This window comes from Boleophthalmus pectinirostris, unplaced genomic scaffold (genome assembly GCF_026225935.1).
Source record: "Boleophthalmus pectinirostris isolate CB_2022bp ecotype Guang Dong unplaced genomic scaffold, ASM2622593v1 HiC_scaffold_5, whole genome shotgun sequence".
Taxonomy (NCBI): Eukaryota; Metazoa; Chordata; class Actinopteri; order Gobiiformes; family Gobiidae; genus Boleophthalmus; species Boleophthalmus pectinirostris.
The window spans coordinates 16626193-16646350 of record NW_026571404.1 but is presented as its reverse complement, the minus strand read 5'-3'; the positions used below and the strand labels follow the sequence as shown (position 1 = coordinate 16646350).

General features: G+C 36.5%; 1 protein-coding gene across 2 annotated transcripts in view; it reads right to left on the bottom strand.

Moving 5' to 3' along the window:
• The window catches only part of arid4b (AT-rich interaction domain 4B), a 62833-nt gene extending 42744 nt beyond the window's left edge, over positions 1-20089 (bottom strand). For both annotated transcript variants that reach the window (XM_055162389.1, XM_055162390.1), the window contains exons 1-3: positions 19900-20089; positions 17814-17856; positions 3217-3327 (exon numbers count right to left, since the gene is read on the bottom strand). In XM_055162389.1, coding sequence (XP_055018364.1) covers positions 3217-3327; positions 17814-17819 — 117 coding nt within the window. In that variant the 5' untranslated portion in view covers positions 17820-17856; positions 19900-20089. The remainder of the gene's footprint in view (positions 1-3216; positions 3328-17813; positions 17857-19899) is intronic.
• Between the last annotated feature and the right edge of the window lie 69 nt (positions 20090-20158).

The window sequence follows — 20158 nt, the reverse complement described above, 5'->3', positions numbered from 1 at the left end:
AAAAAGGAAATGGCAGAGTGGTTATCCTCATCGTCACCTCCATGTACTCTGTGTGTACACATACAGTATATATATATAGACTTGTTTACATTCAGTCTTTTCTTGAGAAAAAACATTTCTTCACAATTTATGAAGTGTTGTTCAAACTTGGCATGAAATAAAAAGAAAAGAAAAACAAAAAAACAAAACATTTGACATTAAAATCCATATTAATGTCAAGTCATTTTGAAAATTATTTTAAGAAACAAATGTGTGTTGAGCTTGTTACACTGCCTCTGGGCCTCCTCTGATAGAAAAATGTGATAACCATCCATAATGAGCAAAACTGGCATGGCGTTAATTCATTTTTTGTAGTTAAAATTATCGTTGTCATAAATAAAATATGCCAAATCTTTTTAGCAGGTTTTAAAAATCACTCAAAAAGACACTGTTGCATACGCTGCGACTTCTGACTTTGTTTAACAAGCTGACAGAGATAAATGAAGCATGGCGCTATAGAGAAATTGATTACAATGAAAAATTCAGCTTTGAATAATGGCCATGTTACAACATTTGAGACACAAAGCTTCAACAATACGTTTAGCCCAAAAGAAAACGAGTGCTTAATTAGTTTAGTAATTAATTTATGAAATGAGCCTGCGCCATTATCCTCCATTTTGTGTCTGTATGGTTTAGATCATTGCCTCATTTGTGGTGGAGGACAAATGGCTGTATCGCTTAAACTGACTTGGTAGGAGTATATATTATACAAGTGAAGTAATAAGTAGTATGGAAAAGAATTATAATTTTGTAAGTAAATCATGTTCAGTGTTTTATGTTTGTAGATTACGTAAAATGTAATCTATGTTTTTTTTTCTTTTATCTTCATAGTTAAAGGACCTATACCCAAGTCCACTGTGTACTATCTGCATCTAATTAGAAAGCATTTTATTGCTCAAGAATCAGGAAATGCTCGTTAGCATGCTAGTTGTTGTTAGCTTTACCATCACTGCAAGACTGTGTGGAGACTTGTGAAAAGAACTTAGAAACTCAACATGGTGAATAATTATGATGCTCTAAATGCATAAAGTATGTGAGGAAAACCTTTGGACCAGTGCAAATCATTTAAAACGAACTGGTTTTGTTTTTCACATTTTTAAAAGATCAGTTACAAAGTCTTTAAGTCTTTGCTAAAACATAACTCAATCATTTTGTACCTTGAGGTGAGTATTTAATGCAAAGTTAAGGTTGAATTGTATTGATAGGACCTCGAATAATATGCCAAGAGATTTTCAAAAGAACTTCTGTTTAAAGCAAATCTATTATGTGTAGATGAATAATGATGACATCTAAATTGTTACCTAAAAAAGGTTTACAGTAGTTGTAGAACTTGTCATTTTTCTTACAAGGACAATAACTTACCAGCTTCTACAGTAGATGTCGGTAAGTTATTGTTCTTGTAAGGAAAATGACAATGATCTCAACCAAAAAAGACACAAAATTAAGGATAACAGCACAGTTTCATTCAGTTAATTAAGTACTAAACTAATTAAGCTTGCATTTTCTTTTGGGCTAAATGTATTGGTTCGCTGAGAGTAAAAGCATTTATTAACAAAGATGGCAAGTCTTTGTTTTGATATCCTCCACCCGCTAATTTCTTTCAATATTTGTATCATATATTATTTTTACTTTTTACTTTACACCCTAGTTATTATTTAGCTAAACTATTCACTTGTGATATTTGTCATCTTTTACAATTCAATAAATGGCACGTCTCAATCATGTTTTATCTATTTTGAGTAGGGGGACTGTATATCAGTAAATGGTAGCAAGCAGCCAATCTGTGTCCCTCCCACACGCTGTTAGCAAAACGAAAGACAAGCCATCCGTCTCCATTGTGTTATCCAGATGCCGAGGCTCCACCGGGAGAACAGCCACTGCAAGACGTGAATCAAGCAACCCATAAAGACCACTGGGACATCGGAGGGAAACAAGCATCACCAGAGAGGGGTCCCCCGTGGAAGCGGGAGAGGAAGGGGAACCTGCTGGACTACGACAGGAGATTTACAAAGCAGCAGAGTAAAGCAGGACCGAAGAAGTTTGTCGGTAATGCGGTCGTCCAAACAAAACAATTATAAGTTATCTTGATGAAACATAAGCATCAGTGAAAACCCCAAAGGAAAAGACCATTTTAGAGAGGGAACATTGGCTGAAATAGATGTTGAAGATATGTATTACACAGCGGGGCAAGAATGATAGTGACTTTGCAGGAGAGAAAAGGCTGAAACTGGACAATTTGGGCTTTGATATAGTGAAGGTAGAGCTGCACAGTTTGAGAAAAATACCCAATTGTGATTTTCCTGACAAGCATTGTGATAGTGATTGTGATGGTTTCAATTCATAAAGTACAAATTTTAAGTAGAGTCCAGGAGAAGTGACAAAAAGACGTGAAATATGAACTGACAATACTAGTAATAATACAAGAATCACATGTATTTCAGGGTTATATTTTTATGCTGAGTAAGACTGAATATTTTGTTGTTTGTGGAGGAAATTATGGTACTTCAAAAGTATAAGCTTCGCAATTTGTTATTTGCTAATTGCGTCCATTCAAATAGCAATTTTGATTCGATAAGTATTCATCTTGTAGACCTAAAACTGATTTTATATAAATTGGTGTTAAAGGATGTTTTGTAAGTTGGTGCGTATAGAGTGATACTGTAAATATTTTTAAATAGTTAAACAATATGCTGATACAGAAAAAGTAGAAAACTAAAAGTACCAAGCACAGATTTCCATTAAGGCACCCAACCTCAATGTTAAAATGACCATTCAGTTCAAGGGTAATTAACTTTTTAATTCATTGAACTACAAGGCCATTAGTCTTATATGCTAATTGTAAATTGCTAGTCCTTTTTCTGCTGCTATTGACTGGACTTAGTATTTTTGACCTTTACATTAAATGCTATAGAATATTCTAGGATTAAAATATAAAATATATTAATCTGAAACTGATATTTTCTGATATACTGTATACTAATAGCCAAAAATAAATCAAACCCTAGAGAAAATTACAAAAATGACTAAGACTTCATCATCAAATATCCCATACTGTGCTTTAGCCAAGTGTCTTTTGGTCTAATTCAGTGAGTGATTCAGCCAAAACCCTCTTCTCTTCATCCAACAGCAAAGGACACAAAACATGTTTAATATTGGAGCAGCTGAAGAGTGACTTACCTTGGCCTTGACCAGTCTCTTGGCCGTCTTAATCTTGGCCTCGCAGAACGCCCCTCGGTACTTGGCGCTCACGTCCGTCCCTACCGTTAAGTAGGGGGGCTCCTCCAAAGTCTGTGAAGGGAAAATAAAAGTGTTAGGGCTGCTCTAGATGTGTTTATTTTGTTCAATTATAAAAAGGCAAGACTCACAAACATTAATCCATTTTGTTAATCATAACCCAAGTGACAAATTATACCTTTTTAAAAGCATGTCAAAAAGTCAATTATAATTGATCTATCTAAAAGTTGTCCATTTGGATATTTCTTATAAGCACTTAATGGCAAACAGTCATTTATTCACACTTAGAGAGAAGAAAGAAAAGTGATGTCCTGCCCAAAGAAACAATAGCAGCATAATAATCAAATCAACAACTCATTAGGTCAATATTTTCACTTTTTAGTATATCAACCTGCTGCCTAAAGAATACACACTAAGCTTAAGTTGAATGCTTGAGTGTGAAAAGATAGCTGCACAAATAGGGATGTAACAGTAACTAAAATATCGTGATATTGTATCATTAACGTTCTCACAATAATATCGTGGACCATCACAGTACATCAAATTAAAAGTCTCTTTGCTTAAGAGTTATGGCGCAGCAATAGCTAAAAAGACAGAGGGAACGACACCAACCATGATCCTTTGCTCCATTTCAGTGTATATTTCAGTGTAACTATAATAGATAAAAGTGCTTAGAACTGTTGTTTCTATTAAGTTTTAGTTCTTTGGATTTAATCTTGTTAAGGCAATTAAAGAGGAAAAAGTAGCATGTTCACAACCTCCACAAAATATCTCAATAAATATCATACCGTGAGATGTATATCATTAAAATATCGTACAGAGAGATTTGGATATTGTTACGTCCCTAATTGTGAGTTTCCCCACGATATCGCAATAAAAATCGTACCATGAGACTTGGATATCAACAGCTCTCTTGAAAGGGCTATGAGTGAGTTTATATATAATAAATGTAACAAAACATAATTTGGTGAAAATAATCTAAATTTACACTATATATGAGCACAAAACATAAGCAAATCTTATCTACTATTGATTCCATATTCTAAAGAATCTTTCACAAAATTCAACAAAAAGTTACAGGCTATAGGATTTCCCAAGTGTTTTATTCTAATGTTTATTGTAATGTGACTGTTGACTTCTCAAGTATAAAGACCCAAGCTGATCATTGACAATTAAACAAAATGACAGAATCTCAATCTCAATTAAAATTCAATTAATTCCCCAGCCCTAAATCTAAGACATCTGAATAATAAATGAGGCCTAAACAAACAGGTGTACTGAGTAGAGTCAGGGAGGACACAGGCGCACAGAGGCTAGATGTGCTACTCGCTCTCCGTGAATCATCCATAGAAAACTCATACCATCTGCTCCTGCTGCCTGAAAAACAAGGAACAGAGGGGCACTTAGCCACTGCTTTGATGACTGCAGCAACAGATGAAGCCTCCTTAGTCACATAACAACAGATCTGTGCGGGTAAAGATTTTCAAATGGAGGTTACCAGACGGCCAAATGCTGAGAGACCTATAGTCAATATGATGATTAATTAACGCCTTGTATTGATTCTTCCTTTTTAAACGGACTCTGACAATGACTGCACTTTTGAGAACACAATTTGCATTATACATATGGTAAATGGTAATGGACACATTTTTATACTGCGCTTTTCCACCTTCAAGGCACTCACAGCTCTTTACATTAAGGAACCACTCGCCCATTCACACACAATGAGCTACTGTTGCCATATGACATGAAGCAAACAGATAAAACGCTTCAAAATGCCATCAACAGCATTTTTAAAATTGACTTTTACTTTTTATTTGGTAGAAATCCCAATCAATGGCAGCATTAGGAAAAAAAAAAAAAAAGGTAACACTTTAGGTTAGGGACCACATATTAATAGCTATCTAATATAATAATAAGTGCCTAATTACATTTTTGTTAGTATTTATAAAGTACTTTCAATGCATTTTTGCCTAAGGCTGTATTTTGCAAGTATTATGAACCGTTTTCTTCCCATTACAGTAGTGGGGATTACAATGGATGTTTTGTACATACACTGAAATTTTAATAAGCATTAATACGTGCTTGGTAAATACCAACTTATAGCTAAGTAACAGCTTATGTGCATACAAATTACCACTTAGTTAGCAATTAATATGTGGTCCCTAAACTAAACTGTCACCAAAAACATATATATATATATATATATATATATATATATATATATATAGTAATAATTTGCAAGTCATTCCAAGCTAGAAAGGGTTTAAATAGTAGAGATGCACCAATCCAGTTTTTCAATTCTAGCTTTAATTATCTGCCAATTGCCGATATCGATACCAGCGCAGAGACTGAAAACAGCATTTAGACAAAACTGAGTGTTTGTACAAAACCAAGTGTTTGTATAACTTCATCATTATTATTACTATCTGCACTACTAACCTGCATACATACATTCAACTTTACGACATATAAACCATAATGACTCTAGAGCCACATCAATCCGTTTGAGATTATAATGTGTTTAACGCAGTTTTGCGCAAATCTCACAAAAACGAAACTTAAAACCGCATCGCTAATTTGCAGAAACTAAGCAAAGATAAAACTACAGCTCTTGTGTCGCTGATGCGGTCAACTTCTGTTGGATTAAAAGACATGACTCAGTGGAATACAGGTTAGTGTGACCATATTTGCATTTGTCAAAACCAGGACACCGTACGGGAGGTGGGAGGTGGGGACTCGTCATTGACATTGCGCGACTCTCACCTGTCAAAACTTTTTCCCACTGTGCTGCTTTATACACTGTGCACATGGACTCACACTTGTCCCGAACGCAACGGAAAGCGTGGAATTTCTTGTACAAGTCATCGTTAAATACGCATTTGCGTTGCAGACTGACCGACTGTTTGTGTTTGCTCGCTCCTTCTGAGTGCAGAGAGCTACATGTATGGACCCCTGTTTGGTCACGCTACGCACAGCAACCTACATTCGGTTTGTCGATTAAAATGAACGTAATCGATGAAATTCTTAATGATCAATTATCGATTAATCGATTAATCATGCCCATCCCTACTCTGAAGTAACTACAGGACAACTTTGTCTTAATAAAACTTTCAACATTACAAGACTTTATAACAAGAATGTATAAGCCAATCTAGGATATAGATTGAAGTAATATTTTTGAAGCTGAAATCCAATATCCGATATCCGTTATCTGATCCAGCAAATGTTACCAACAGAGCTGATCACATGTACAGACTATGGCACTTTCTCACGCCTGGTGAAACCAAACCTCCACCCATAATGTGGACTGATGAGTGTCTGGAGAGAGTGTGATGTTCTGGAGTGAATGAACTGAATGATGACTTTGGTAAGGATGATGATTTTAAGGTGCTGAGAGAACTGGGTGCGAACAATGATACAGAATTGCTATGATGCTTCAGTCATTATAAAAGACATTCTCTTAGTATGTTTGATTTTTATGAACTATAACATCAACCTGCCCAGGGACGACAGGCGGAAATTAGCATGGGCATTACAACCTGGTACAATGCATCTCTTCTGTTAAAGTGAATGTATATTGTGCACTATCCCTGTCTCATCAAATAAATAAACTAAATAAACTAAACAAATTTCTCAGTACAGGCGCCGATATTAGATGCCAGTATTGAATCAGTGCTTCCCTATTAAACGTAGCCATAAAGTTAAATACAGTCAGATAATCTAATCAATAAACTGTCATTCTGATTATCGATTTAAAAGTACTGGTTTGGGGTGTTGGCATTTATACTGCCCTACGCTCCTCAGAACAGTATCTGGATTGATAATGGCTCTCTGGATGACACCTGAAACATCTTGATTTCAAAAACATTTTCTCCCATAGATCATTCCTGGACGAATGCGGGATTACATAGATTATAGTTTTATGAATTATAGAATTATAGAGATCAATGCACGTCTCCCAGTGTGTACAGACAGCTAAGAAAATGCCATTATACCAATGTTCATCATCTAACACGATCACAATATCAATATTAACAATGAGCAGAATTCCAGAGCCTATAATAAATTCTCAGAGGATTTCAATGACTAGTGTATACATTTTGTCTTGTGGGAACTCTGCCTAGACACACAGCTCCATCCTCTCTGTTTGATTAGACTAAATAAGAAAAGCAAACTTGAAGCAATCTTTAAGTTTGCAATGGCATTCAGTACAGACAAAGTATCTCTCTGGTTACAATTACACACAGCAGAAATACCTCAGTGAGCTCTTTCAGACCTAATCTAATACAAGTGTGTCTAAACTGCTGTGAATGGGAGCTAAAGTGGGCCACACCTCCAAATGACACAACTCAATGGGACAATTTTCAAACCGGCTTCCATGATTAGTAGGTTAACTTAAAGCAACTCCAACACTTTGTAATAAAAAGCGACGTATTTCACAAGAATATTTTAAAACTTTGCAATTCAAGCAATGTTCAAGGACTCTGTAATTATCTGCTACACTAATGCCCTTAATGCACTCTTACAAAGTAGAATATAATTAATAGTAAAGTAGCAGAGTATTAATCAAAGAATAACCACTTTAATACATTTTTCTTTTCCATAAAGATATCTATAGGAGGTTTTCGTAAATGTAAATACTAACTGATTTAGACAAGAATTTTTCACAGTTAAGAATACAATACCGTGAAAAGTGTAACATGTGACCTGTTCCTAGGCATTGGCCCTACTTCGCAATGGTATTCCTTAGCTTCAAAAGAAAGTTTATCATGCTGGTACTCTGACAACTGCTAGTTCAATTTCATTTAACCATGATGTTGTACTACAAAGGCAAATATTTATCCTATTAGTTGATTAAATGCACTCCTAGTTCTATTGCGCCATTGACAAAATATTGACCCATCACTGACCTCCATTAACAAAAATCTCATTTCAGTCTGGCATTTCTACAAGGATAATCCTAAATGAACAGACAAACACTGTAAACAAAGCTATCATATAATGTGCATTTTAATCTTCCAGCGCTATTCAGACCCATCTCATTTGCTACCTGTTGCGTAATTGTGCAGCTTATCTAATGCAATTTCAGGTCAGATCTCAAAAACAGACAAAAACAACAGCCTGCCGATTCATTTCAGTTACTAACTGAGGTCGTACTGTTAAGCCAATGATTTGCAAAGAGAGTGCTAATACTAAACAGGTGTTACTAAAGCTATCTGCCAAATGATCATGCAAACGGCCTTGGAGACTGGAAGAATGATGACTCACAGAGTGCCAAAAATGGATCGAATCAAACATCAAATAAAGTGAGCAGGAAAAATAACGGCAAATTGGTTACAAAATTCATGTTACGGGCAAAATTGCGTCTTCGGTGAGAGGAAAAGTGGGACAGTGTGACAGATGGGGGTCCGGAGCCCACCTCTTCAGATAAACACCTCATTAGTCCTCAGAGCAGGCTGCCACAGACACGGCCAGGCTAACTCTGTGGAGCGGACTCTGTAGCAACTTCACCGAAGAGCAAAACAAAACTGCAGGAGTATATTATAATAAAGCAGCAATTTTCATTTGAAGAAACGGCACAAATATTGGAAAATAGAGAACTTATTTATTGACATTGTTAAATTTGTTAATTAGACTAAGACAAACTTTATTGATCCACGAGGGAAATTATTTGGACACAGTAGCTCAAATTTCACAATATAATATAATAACAATAAAGAGAAAAAATATAAATGGTAATAATAAATTAAATAATAAAATAAATGGGATAATATGGAGTCCACACTTGCATTCTCTCTCTGGTTAAATGTTTAAGTTTAGTCTTTATAACTATTAGAACTGCAAAATCGAATTGTGATTTACTGAAACATATTGCGATTCGATTTGTGATATATGTTTAACGTAGGATTCTGTTCAGAGTGCACTTATTGTTAATGTCTGGAGCATTAACATTCATTTAAGGTAAAATTACCACTTCACATTCAATTATAATGTCAGACTGTGCCTCTTTAAAATGTGTTTTTTTATTTTTATTTGGAAAACTGAAGAAAGTTGTGACATATCCATCTACACTGAACTATGTGCCTTCAAAACCGACTTATATGAAACCAAGTAAGACAAACAAACAGAGATACAGCTAGGGAAAAAAAAGTATATTGCAGCATTTAGAGTAGATATATTGTACAGCCGTAGTAACTATTATATAATGACACACATTTCTATTCAAATCTGACAATGGTCTGCAATGAAAGTGCATGTTTAATACTGTACCAACATAAGCTCTACAATATCAAAATTAATTCATGTATATCATTAGCGAATGTGCAATAAAATGTATGAAGAGGCAGACTGGTTGGAAATATGGACTAAATGTTGATAGCACTGAACAGCAGTAGCACCATTTTTAATAAGCACTCCACGTAAGTTAAACATTTCACCAATGTATTTTTATTGTTTGGTTTGAAGAACTAACATTTAAGTTTCATTTAAATTTGACTTGCCTTCCTGAAGTGTGGTTACTCAGACCTTTATTGAATGTGTAAATAAACCTACAAAGTCAGGCTCCAACCAATTGAATTAAAATTGTGGACGTTGCTAGCACCATAGACTTACTATTAGCACTCATTAGAACTTCAGATGTTTGGCGTCCCTTGGTCCATTACGTTTATGCTCATGACTCACTCACTTGAATGAATGTGCTCTTCATCTATTAAATACTCAGCTGCTGCTTCTGGCAAACTTCCACTACCTTTAAAAACAGGAGTGATAACATAGAACAGAAGCCAGATACACTTTCTCATTTTCACGTGCCAAAATAAACCAAAACATGCTCAAGATACTTTTTTTTGGCATCAATAGGACAAAATTACATTCTACTATCTAAAAAACATAGTGTTTTTTGTGTCACAACACCATAACATATTCATCATTCATTATATAAAAGCTGGAACAATATTTTTGGGGTCAGTATTTATTGTGTGTACATTTTCTTTGCACTACTGGAATTTTATTGTTATTTTATGGCTGTACGATAACATTTAAGCCATAAAAGGTTGAATAAATCTCTTCTATGACTCATTACAGACACAAACTACATATTTAAGTGTTTCATTCTGCTGTTTATTTATTGCAGCTCATATTTTTTTTAAAATATCCTACATTTAGAATAGTTTTTTGGGGGTAATTGTGCTTTAGGGTTATTGTGTCAGTGGCATAAACTAGTTTCAATATTATCATTTATCAGCTATATTTTCTTCATTAGTATATCGCACATCAAAAATTTGTTATCGTAACAGGCCTATTCATTGTATTACTGAAAATTGTTACACAGATTTCCATTACTTAGAATCTAAATTGAATTTGTTACAATACTAAAATTTCTCATCTGTTTATTTAAAACACTCTTGCTTCTATTGTACCACTGACAAAATATGGGCCAATCTTCCAGCTTGTACTAATTTTAACAACAGTAGTGATAACACAGAATAGATTCACTTTTTTTTCCGTGCTCACGTGCCAAAACAAACCAAAAAAATGCTAAAAGATTTGTCAATGATAGCATCCTGCCCCTGTATTCTACTAAACTATGAAAGAAAACCACGCTCAGGATTAGAAAGCACTTTAGCCCACAGCTTTTGTTTTCATTTCTGCTCAAACTCAATGACTGACTATTTTTTTTTCTCTCACTCAATGTTTGTGTCGATTTGTGATGACTAAGAGCACAGAGGCGGAATTCCTGCTTTATCGCGTGGTGCAACATCCTCTCGCCAACGCTAAAGACACTAGAAGGCAGTACAGAGAGAGTCAGTGACCGGATAGCATCATCGGTGTTTGTCATAAACATAAATGAGATGCATGCTGAACTGAAAATCTGCACAGCTTCTTCTTTAGGACAGTGATTCAAGCGTTTAAATCATAAACTCAAGATGTTACAAGAGCCTTTTTGATCGCTCTAAACCAGAACGAAACCATGTCTATATTGGGCTGCAATTATTTGACTATAAAAAGTAATCGTAATCATTCGGCGGTTTTGAAAGTGAAATTATTAAATCCAAATTTCAGTCAAAACTATTTCAGATTTTCTGATGAATACACTTTTTTGTAAACATTCTCTATCTACGGTAGAAGCTTTCTTTACCATAAATCAATTTAATATAATAATAATGATAATATATTTGGAAATTCTCAAAGTACAATAAGAAATAATCGTTTGACTAGTCGACGAATAGAAAAACGTATCACTTAGTCAACAACTAATATAATTGTTAGTTAAAGCACTCATCTACTCTAAACCAAAATAGAGAGACTGAAAATGGAAAACTTTGTAAGGACAAACTACAGTACACCAGAACTAGACCTGACCTTCAGTGAGACTATGCACTTGTACAGCTATAGGAGATGTAGTGAAAAAAGACTGGAGTTTAGGTTTAGCATTTTTTTTAGCACTGTTGATGTGGAAAACTCTACATGATTGTGTGCTTGATTGAACCAGTACCAAAGTGAAGGCAACAGAACGCACCTGCAACCTGTGAAGAAAAGAAGCCCAATTATTTATAAATTGCACATATGGCAAAGTCATAAAAGCAGACAAAATCTATTTTAAAAGTGCACTATCAAACTTTTTTTTGTTGAAGTCTCCACCACCTGCTTGTCTCCATAGAGTTGTTCTAGCTTAGTCGGTTTGCTTGGAATGTTCCACTGTAAGATATCAGCCTAATGTCCATGGAGACAAGCCAAGTGGTGCCACCAGGTCAGGTCTGGACTGTGGAAGAGCAAGCCTACATATATACTCCAACTTAATGCTGTAAAAAAGGTTTGGAGTAAGTTATTTAATGCAAAATGTTTGTACTGTATTCCAATAAAGTTGTTAATTCAATTTTAGTGTCCACAGCTTTAAAAATAACAAACTAGAGGCGCTAATACAACAAAAGTATTGGATGTGTAAACTCTGGTAACTTTACACACCCAATACTTTAGTTGTATTAGCGCAGCTGCCATTATAGACCCAACCAAAGGGCATCTAAAAGTCTAGGTGACATTCATTTTACTGTACATTTCCTCTGAAGTTTGTAAATGGGGCTGTTAGTGACTCAAAGACAACAAGCTATATTTATGAAAACAGCCCTATAAAGTGTCTGAATCTGGCTAGAACCGCTAGGCAAACAAAGCAGGTAAAGTTGCAGACTGTGCTTTGAACATTAGCAAAAGAAAACACTGGAATGGTGCTGGCAACCATCGAATGAGATCAGTTTCTGCTCAATAAAGACTACAGTCATGAAAAATTTAACAGCCGGCTGTGGAGATCGCGCGCTCAAAATAAGCTGCTACCACAGCTTATAGAGCATTTCTGAGACCCTGATTGAGTTTAGTATTTATTCTACAACTTCTAGAGAAAGTGCTGCATGGAGCAAATGACCAGAAATGAAAGAGGAAATACACTTTGATAACAGTGAGTAATGTGAAAGACGACATTCCTGGTTTTGACCTCCAACAACCAGACTATCAAATGCAAGTATGTGTGGCCGATCTGGCAAATCATTTATATCAGTTTTTTAAAGAATAAACCATAATTTCAATTTTATCTTATGTGGTTTATCTTATCTACAGTTAAAATGTGCCTGTCATTCCCTCCGAACTGACCAATAAGATAAGTAAGAGGAAAATAATATAGCATGTATTATGTATTTGCTTTCTAAATTGCTAAATTTCTAAATTGAGGATGAATGACAGACTTGATTAAATGCAAAATCACTGCACTAAAAGAAAGCACAATCTCACATTACAGCTTTAATAAAAACAAAAGAACAAAAAAATCAAATACACAGAATATACCACAAGAGAGAAAGACACACTAGTTTAGTTCATAGTGTGTCATCAGTGAGACCCTGATTGAGTTTAGTATTTATTCTACAACTTCTAGAGAAAGTGCTGCATGGAGCAAATGACCAGAAATGAAAGAGGAAATACACTTTGATAACAGTGAGTAATGTGAAAGACGACATTCCTGGTTTTGACCTCCAACAACCAGACTATCAAATGCAAGTATGTGTGGCCGATCTGGCAAATCATTTATATCAGTTTTTTAAAGAATAAACCATAATTTCAATTTTATCTTATGTGGTTTATCTTATCTACAGTTAAAATGTGCCTGTCATTCCCTCCGAACTGACCAATAAGATAAGTAAGAGGAAAATAATATAGCATGTATTATGTATTTGCTTTCTAAATTGCTAAATTTCTAAATTGAGCATGAATGACAGACTTGATTAAATGCAAAATCACTGCACTAAAAGAAAGCACAATCTCACATTACAGCTTTAATAAAAACAAAAGAACAAAAAATCAAATACACAGAATATACCACAAGAGAGAAAGACACACTAGTTTAGTTCATAGTGTGTCATCAGATATAGCCGCTTTAAAAAAACACAACCATGTCATTGTTCTGCATGTGACTACTATTGCCCTATTACTCTTTATGACAGCACACAGATAAAGCAGATTATTGTCTTGCACCGACTATGAACTACCGTATGCTAGTCTTGTTTTATTTGATTCTATAATTGCTGCTTCCACACTTGTTCAGACTTTATAGTCCAGATGCGAACCTCAAATCTTTTATCTTACCCCTGTACACTTCTCTCTGCCACAATTCTTGCAGATTCAACACAGTTTAAGACATAATAGTGTTTTCTTATTACAATACTGCACATCCTGGATCAGAGGAGATGCAATACAAGGATAAAAACAGACGCAGAATGTCTACTTTTCCTATTGGGAGGCTCATTTTAAAGCTTTCTAGATTTGTTACTTGACAACTAAGCCTATAAAATGCCCAGTATTTCTACATCAAAGGGGACATATGGAACTTTTCCCCATGTTATAACAGTGATACCTTACCATAAGCTTACTCGGGGTTGCATTTTGATTTGTCCTACATTCAAGCCTTGAGTACTCTGAAAATTGCCATTTTCACCTACCCCACCCACTGCTCTGTACTTATTTGTGATTATTAAAAAAATAAAAATCAGACTTCAGGTCATTCATGTTCATCCATTCACATTAACATATAACAAAATGTAAATGATGTTACAGTTTGATAGTAAATACCTGTGGAAAATTCACAATATGAGTTCTTTTCCCACTACAAGGGATTTGACTTTTAATGGACTGAGTTTTGTTGCATACAGAGCAAGCTTATGATCAGAACAAGAGAAAACACAAAGGGGTATACAGGAAAGACTTAAGCTCCATCACAGCAGCTCACACATCCCATAATCCCTCTGTGAATCACCTCTTTGTCCCAACTACTCACCTCCATCCAGGCACCACTGCTTCAAGCTGCCTCCAAACTACAACAGTAAACTTTAACATAAGAACTTTTAAATGCACTTGTTCTCATGCAAATCTGGGACAATTCGATAATGAGTATAATTAGCATCCATTTATGTGACCACTTAGGTTTGTTCTGAAAGAGCCGCCAGAGATAATATAGTGTTAATACATTAATTCAACTTTGGCTGCACACTGGAGACAAGCTGCTCCTCTTGTGCCGTATTAATGACTCATTTATGTCAATGACTGACTAATGCCATTTAAGTCCATGACAAATGTGTTTGTGTGACTGCCAATGGGCCCTCTCTAACTAAAACACTACACAGACAAAGGCCTGTCACAATCATTACCTATATCAACTTATCATTCAACACATGACAGATGGAACAATCATTTTTTTCTTTCTCTTTGTACTAGAGGACCTTTGTTATTTATTTTAATAAGCTCTGAGCTGTAGAGGCTCACATAAATAACTTTTATGATTCATTAGATACAAACTAACAACTTAAGTGCTGCATTATGTTTATTTATTGCAGCTCCTTTTTCAGTTTCAAATGTTCATGAAATGCCATTTTAGAACATTACAATATGACATCTTTTTGGGTGCATTCTCTCTAAATGCTCACATTTCCAAACAAAACAATAATTTTGTTGCACACTAGTAAGGTAGCACAATATTTGACTTGTGAAACAACTGCTGTGTCAACAACATGATTACACATCAAAATCAACAAAATAATCTTCAAATATAAACACTGTTATGGAAAGAATAGTAGAATAAATAAACAGTTATGCCATTATCTTTCAATCTATGAAATAAAACAGGGCAACGCTCTGTCCAAAATATGGGGTCAAGTGCAGCCACAAAATTAAGTTTAGTATGTGGTAAACGTAATCCTTTTTATAGAAGTCTAAATAATAGTCATTTAAGAAAAGTAAAAATATACAGAGACATTTGTCAAACATAAGCTAAAGTAACATTAAGTGCTTAACATCATGAATGAGCCGTCAACAGACTGAGCAGATGCTTCCCCAAACAACCCCACTGCTGCTGCCAGTCGCCGCAGACAAAGTAAATAGACTACAGTACATTTAAAAAAGAGACACTCCCTCTGTCAGCAGAAATGAAAACAGGGCAAAAGGAGCATAATAACCATCTAATAATATAGACCCAGTGCAATGATCCAGCTGCACTTTAATACACTTTACATATTAGGTTTTATTCAAGCAGACACCAGCAGGAGCAGAGGAGCCAGTGTAGCCCAGGGCAGGAGCAGTTCATGTGTTTCTAACCACTGTTGCCTAAACTCAACATTGTGATGTGCACTCAAACAATCAGTTTTATTATGCAAGCCTGATCCTCTGCAGCCAGAGAAAGTCAAATCAACAATGAGGCTCATCTGCACACTTGGCGGACTACTGAATAAATATTGAATTGAATATTGAAATTTTGTGCCACGATAATCATGGCTGAAATAATTGAGATTACCAATAATATAAATTTCCAGACGGTTTAATTATGCTAAGTAAATATATTCAAATTACTATACACACCAACTCATTCAGTTAGAATGCATATCCTATGAAATCCTAGTGAATAAATGTTGTGTTTTACTATTACATAATTATTACATTTTACGATTTACTACTAACTATTATGGGATTATACTTTGTTATAAGTCAAAACAACAAGAAGCTAGCTAACAATAGAACATAAGATAAGCATCTTATGTCTGCACAATCTGGTTGTTTAATGGTGATTATCTTTGTTGGCCATTATCACAATTACACAAAATGTACCCTTTTTAATCATGATTTACCATTGTTTATTGCTCCATCGCAACTGAACACTGGCGAACAGAGATGTTTTAAAGAAGAGTCACTGTTCAACGCTGTGTAATGTATTCATTCAGAAACAGAACTATACACCATTGATGAAAAAACAGCTGCAGCTCAAGGAATGATAAGTCTGTTTACATACAGTCTGACATAGTTCTCCAATTCTAACTGATGTTTAAAGTGTGAACAACTTTTAACACATTGCTTTTAATATCACACGACAAGATAGTGCAATTTGTTTTCCACTCAATACACTCATGGTTTGGCAATTAGAGTTACTACAAACCAGAAAATTTTACATAAACTTAAAATCATTTGATCACAGTGCTGGAAAAGATCAATTTCTGACTCTGGTTTACCATGCTGTTTTGGTCATGCATTTTCTATTTGTACAGTATAGCTGATTTCAAACCTGAATTCTGAAATACAATAAATGATTAATTAGAGCAAAACAAAAATCTGATTAAAAATTAAGTACAGTTGCATTCAGAAAACTATGCACACAGGAATGCATCACTTTATGTTCTCTCTAATGCATGTAATGTACGACATGCGTAGCTAGACTCTGAGTAGCAGTAGTTAAGTGTGTTGTGCATGTTAACCGACTGTGTTAGGCTCTGTTTTACATTGTTTAATTGGATACTTTAGTCGACTCTTTAGCTGTCTATAACGAGCAGTGGTATAGTTTAATTAACCACAATAAGCGTAGCACCATTAGCCGCAAAACAACAAATCATTACAAGAGCAGCCGCTAATTTGTCCGACTCTCTCCGAACTCAGAGTGCTTTCATCTTCCACCTGTTCTATTGATTTTCTGTGATTCAAACTAATGTAATGATATCTAGATATACCAGAACAGTACAGTATTGTTTAAAAGTGAAACAAGCTTACAGCCCATGCACTCCACATGGCTCTCATAGCAACAAATGACAAGCAGGACAGGATGCAACAGCCTAGAGGCACAACATAACTGCAGAACATACTGACAAATAGCTATCTATCACTCCCCAATGGAAACACAATATTGCCACTGCTTAGTGTACATTTAGCACATATTTTCACAGTGTAACAAAGAATTATGTAGCAGGAGTTGATTGTGAGCACGCCAATGTACAATGTATTATCACCCATCTTGGCATGTAATCTCATAACAAAGCATTAAATCAAAAATTACAGTTGTCAAACGGTGTTCGCAAATACAGCTGAAGCCACTAGAAGCCCAATATCATGCTTATCAAAATAGACTGTATGACTTTGGCCAGTCTCCAAAACACTTGTTCATTGTGTTTGAACAAATAGCAAATAATCATGAACACAAAACAATGAAGATAACCCAGTATGCTATAACACTTTAAGAAACATACCTTCATCTCTCTATAAGTCCTCTAGGTGTCCAGTGCCTTGAATCTGCGGGAAAGAAAAAAAAGGTTGAAGTTATAAGGCTTACCGATAGCGTCAAGTTGAGTCTGCCACAACAAGAGACAGGTTATAATAAGATGACATCACTTTTTCTGCTACAGTGCTCAAAGCTCTCAAAGACTGGGGCGGCATTCGCAACACTTTACATTGCTTTTTAGATTTCCCCAAGCTGCTCTGCATAACATAACCACATCGCGTGCACATGGTAGTTTATAATTGAATAAATGTATTACAAAAGACTATTGTAGCGCTTATGACAGGGGTTTATGCTCATATAAGTGCACTCATTATAAGTCGATTGCGATAGATTTCGTGGTAGATTCCCATAAATATCCGTGTTGCAAAGTAAAGCGTGGCACCCTCCATCGCGGAGCCCTAAAGCCGTTTATGTAATGCCCAATGTACTGTAGTGTAGCCAGTCACTCGATCAGCCAGCAGACTTAAGTCGTGGCCAGAGAAGGACGGGCAAACGTGAGAAGTAGCCGCTGATCCAATGCACGGCGCAGTATCGGTCAATGCCAGACAAAAGCACGGGTTTAAGACAGTTCAGGACACGGGGAGGACAGTGTCGACTAGTCTACGGTGTACTGTGTCTGCGAGGCACCGAGTAGCAGCACTACAGCAGAGGATGACGCCATTTCTGTATCTGACAGCGAGCTAAAACAAGAAGTGTTCGCGACAAAGGCTTCAAACAGCTTAAACAGTGTTGGTAATTCACCTGCTCGGATCAGAGACATAGATCTGTGGACGGGAGGACGTGCAGTCGCGGTGTACGGGGTCTTTTTCGCTTCGCTCGGGTCCCTTGTCTAGCCCAGTCGCGCTGCTCTCTGCGGAGTGCACTCGGCAGCAAAAATAAGCGATAACAACAGTGCTTGTGGACAGCTACCACACGACAACACTTATTAAAATGTCACGGGGAGAGGGTGTCGTGCTAACAAAGTACGAACGAGCGTTGCAAGCTCATTAAAAGTCACTTTCTTTCAATACAAAATGTTCCCTCTTTATGGACGGGGCTCTGGCATTTCGCTGACTGTTCACGGAGTGCCTGTGCAGCCGCTGCTTTGACAAAGAAACACGTCGACGGATCGCTTCACAACAAGGTCAAACAAGCTGCACTAAACACTCGTAACACGTCTACACCGCATTAGTACAAGATTTTATTGTTCAAACAAAAGACAAGGTCGGAGTGAGCCCTCGGTTGGACAGATCTGATCACCCGCCCCAGACAATTTCCAGAGTGAATGACTGACCACAAGCAACAATAATATCAACCACACGACCCGAACCTCCGCGTAAAACACCTGCCAACTCGTTTTAATAAAGCCCCAAGCGCTTTTAAACAGCTTTAGTGCTCATTTACGTCCATTTACTGTGACATCGACCGTGCACCAAGTCACGGAAATGGACAAAAACACACGAGTCACGCATGCACTACATTGAGAAATACGACTCTGGCTTCGTCAAGGCACAAATGTTTCAATAACATCGTTCAAGCTGTTTCAATACACTGTACGAGCGCAGAGTGAACCAAAGGGCGACCCATCATGACCAACCCACACTGGTCAATCCAGATAGCGACTGAGGGCACAATAGAAAGCCTGACAACGCAGTTTACCTGTTAACTACACCGTTTAGTCGCTTTCCGTGGCATCTATTAGGCAATCCGAGCGAATACAGTCGAAAATTACCCCGAAATATCACTTTTTGTCAAGTATCCATGCACCGTGACATACGCTGCTCGACGGTAGCTTTTGCAAAGATTCCTCAGCTCTACAACCCACTGTCCAGGCGTCAAAGTATCCAGCACCTTCCCATATGCCCTTCCACATTGTTCACGATATTGTTTGCAACCTATCCAACCAAACACTGTTCGTAAACTTTGCATTTCGTCCCCTTATTCGTCTCATTCATTCCCGAAACACCCCAAAACACACACCTCAATCAGTTAACAAGTTAGCGACGTCAAGGTTGGCAAGCGAGCGAGTGAAAATGAACAAAATAGCGACGGGTTGCAAAGGAAATCGGACTTACCAAAGCTGTCAGTGTGAAATATACTCCTATGCTTCGATAAAAGAGTAGTAGTAATCCATAGGAACATTTATGTAAGAAATCTGACAGGTTTTAGCGTCGTTTGGTTGCCCCTCGTTGATGTTGGATGCGGATGGGTAAAAGTCGTTTTCGCAGGGCTCTTGTTGAGTTGCCTCTCCAGCCCAGCTCTGTGTGATCCTTTCCCCGCCTCATGCAAATGATTGACGGGGACAATAAACCCGCCTCTACCCGTGTTTTGCTT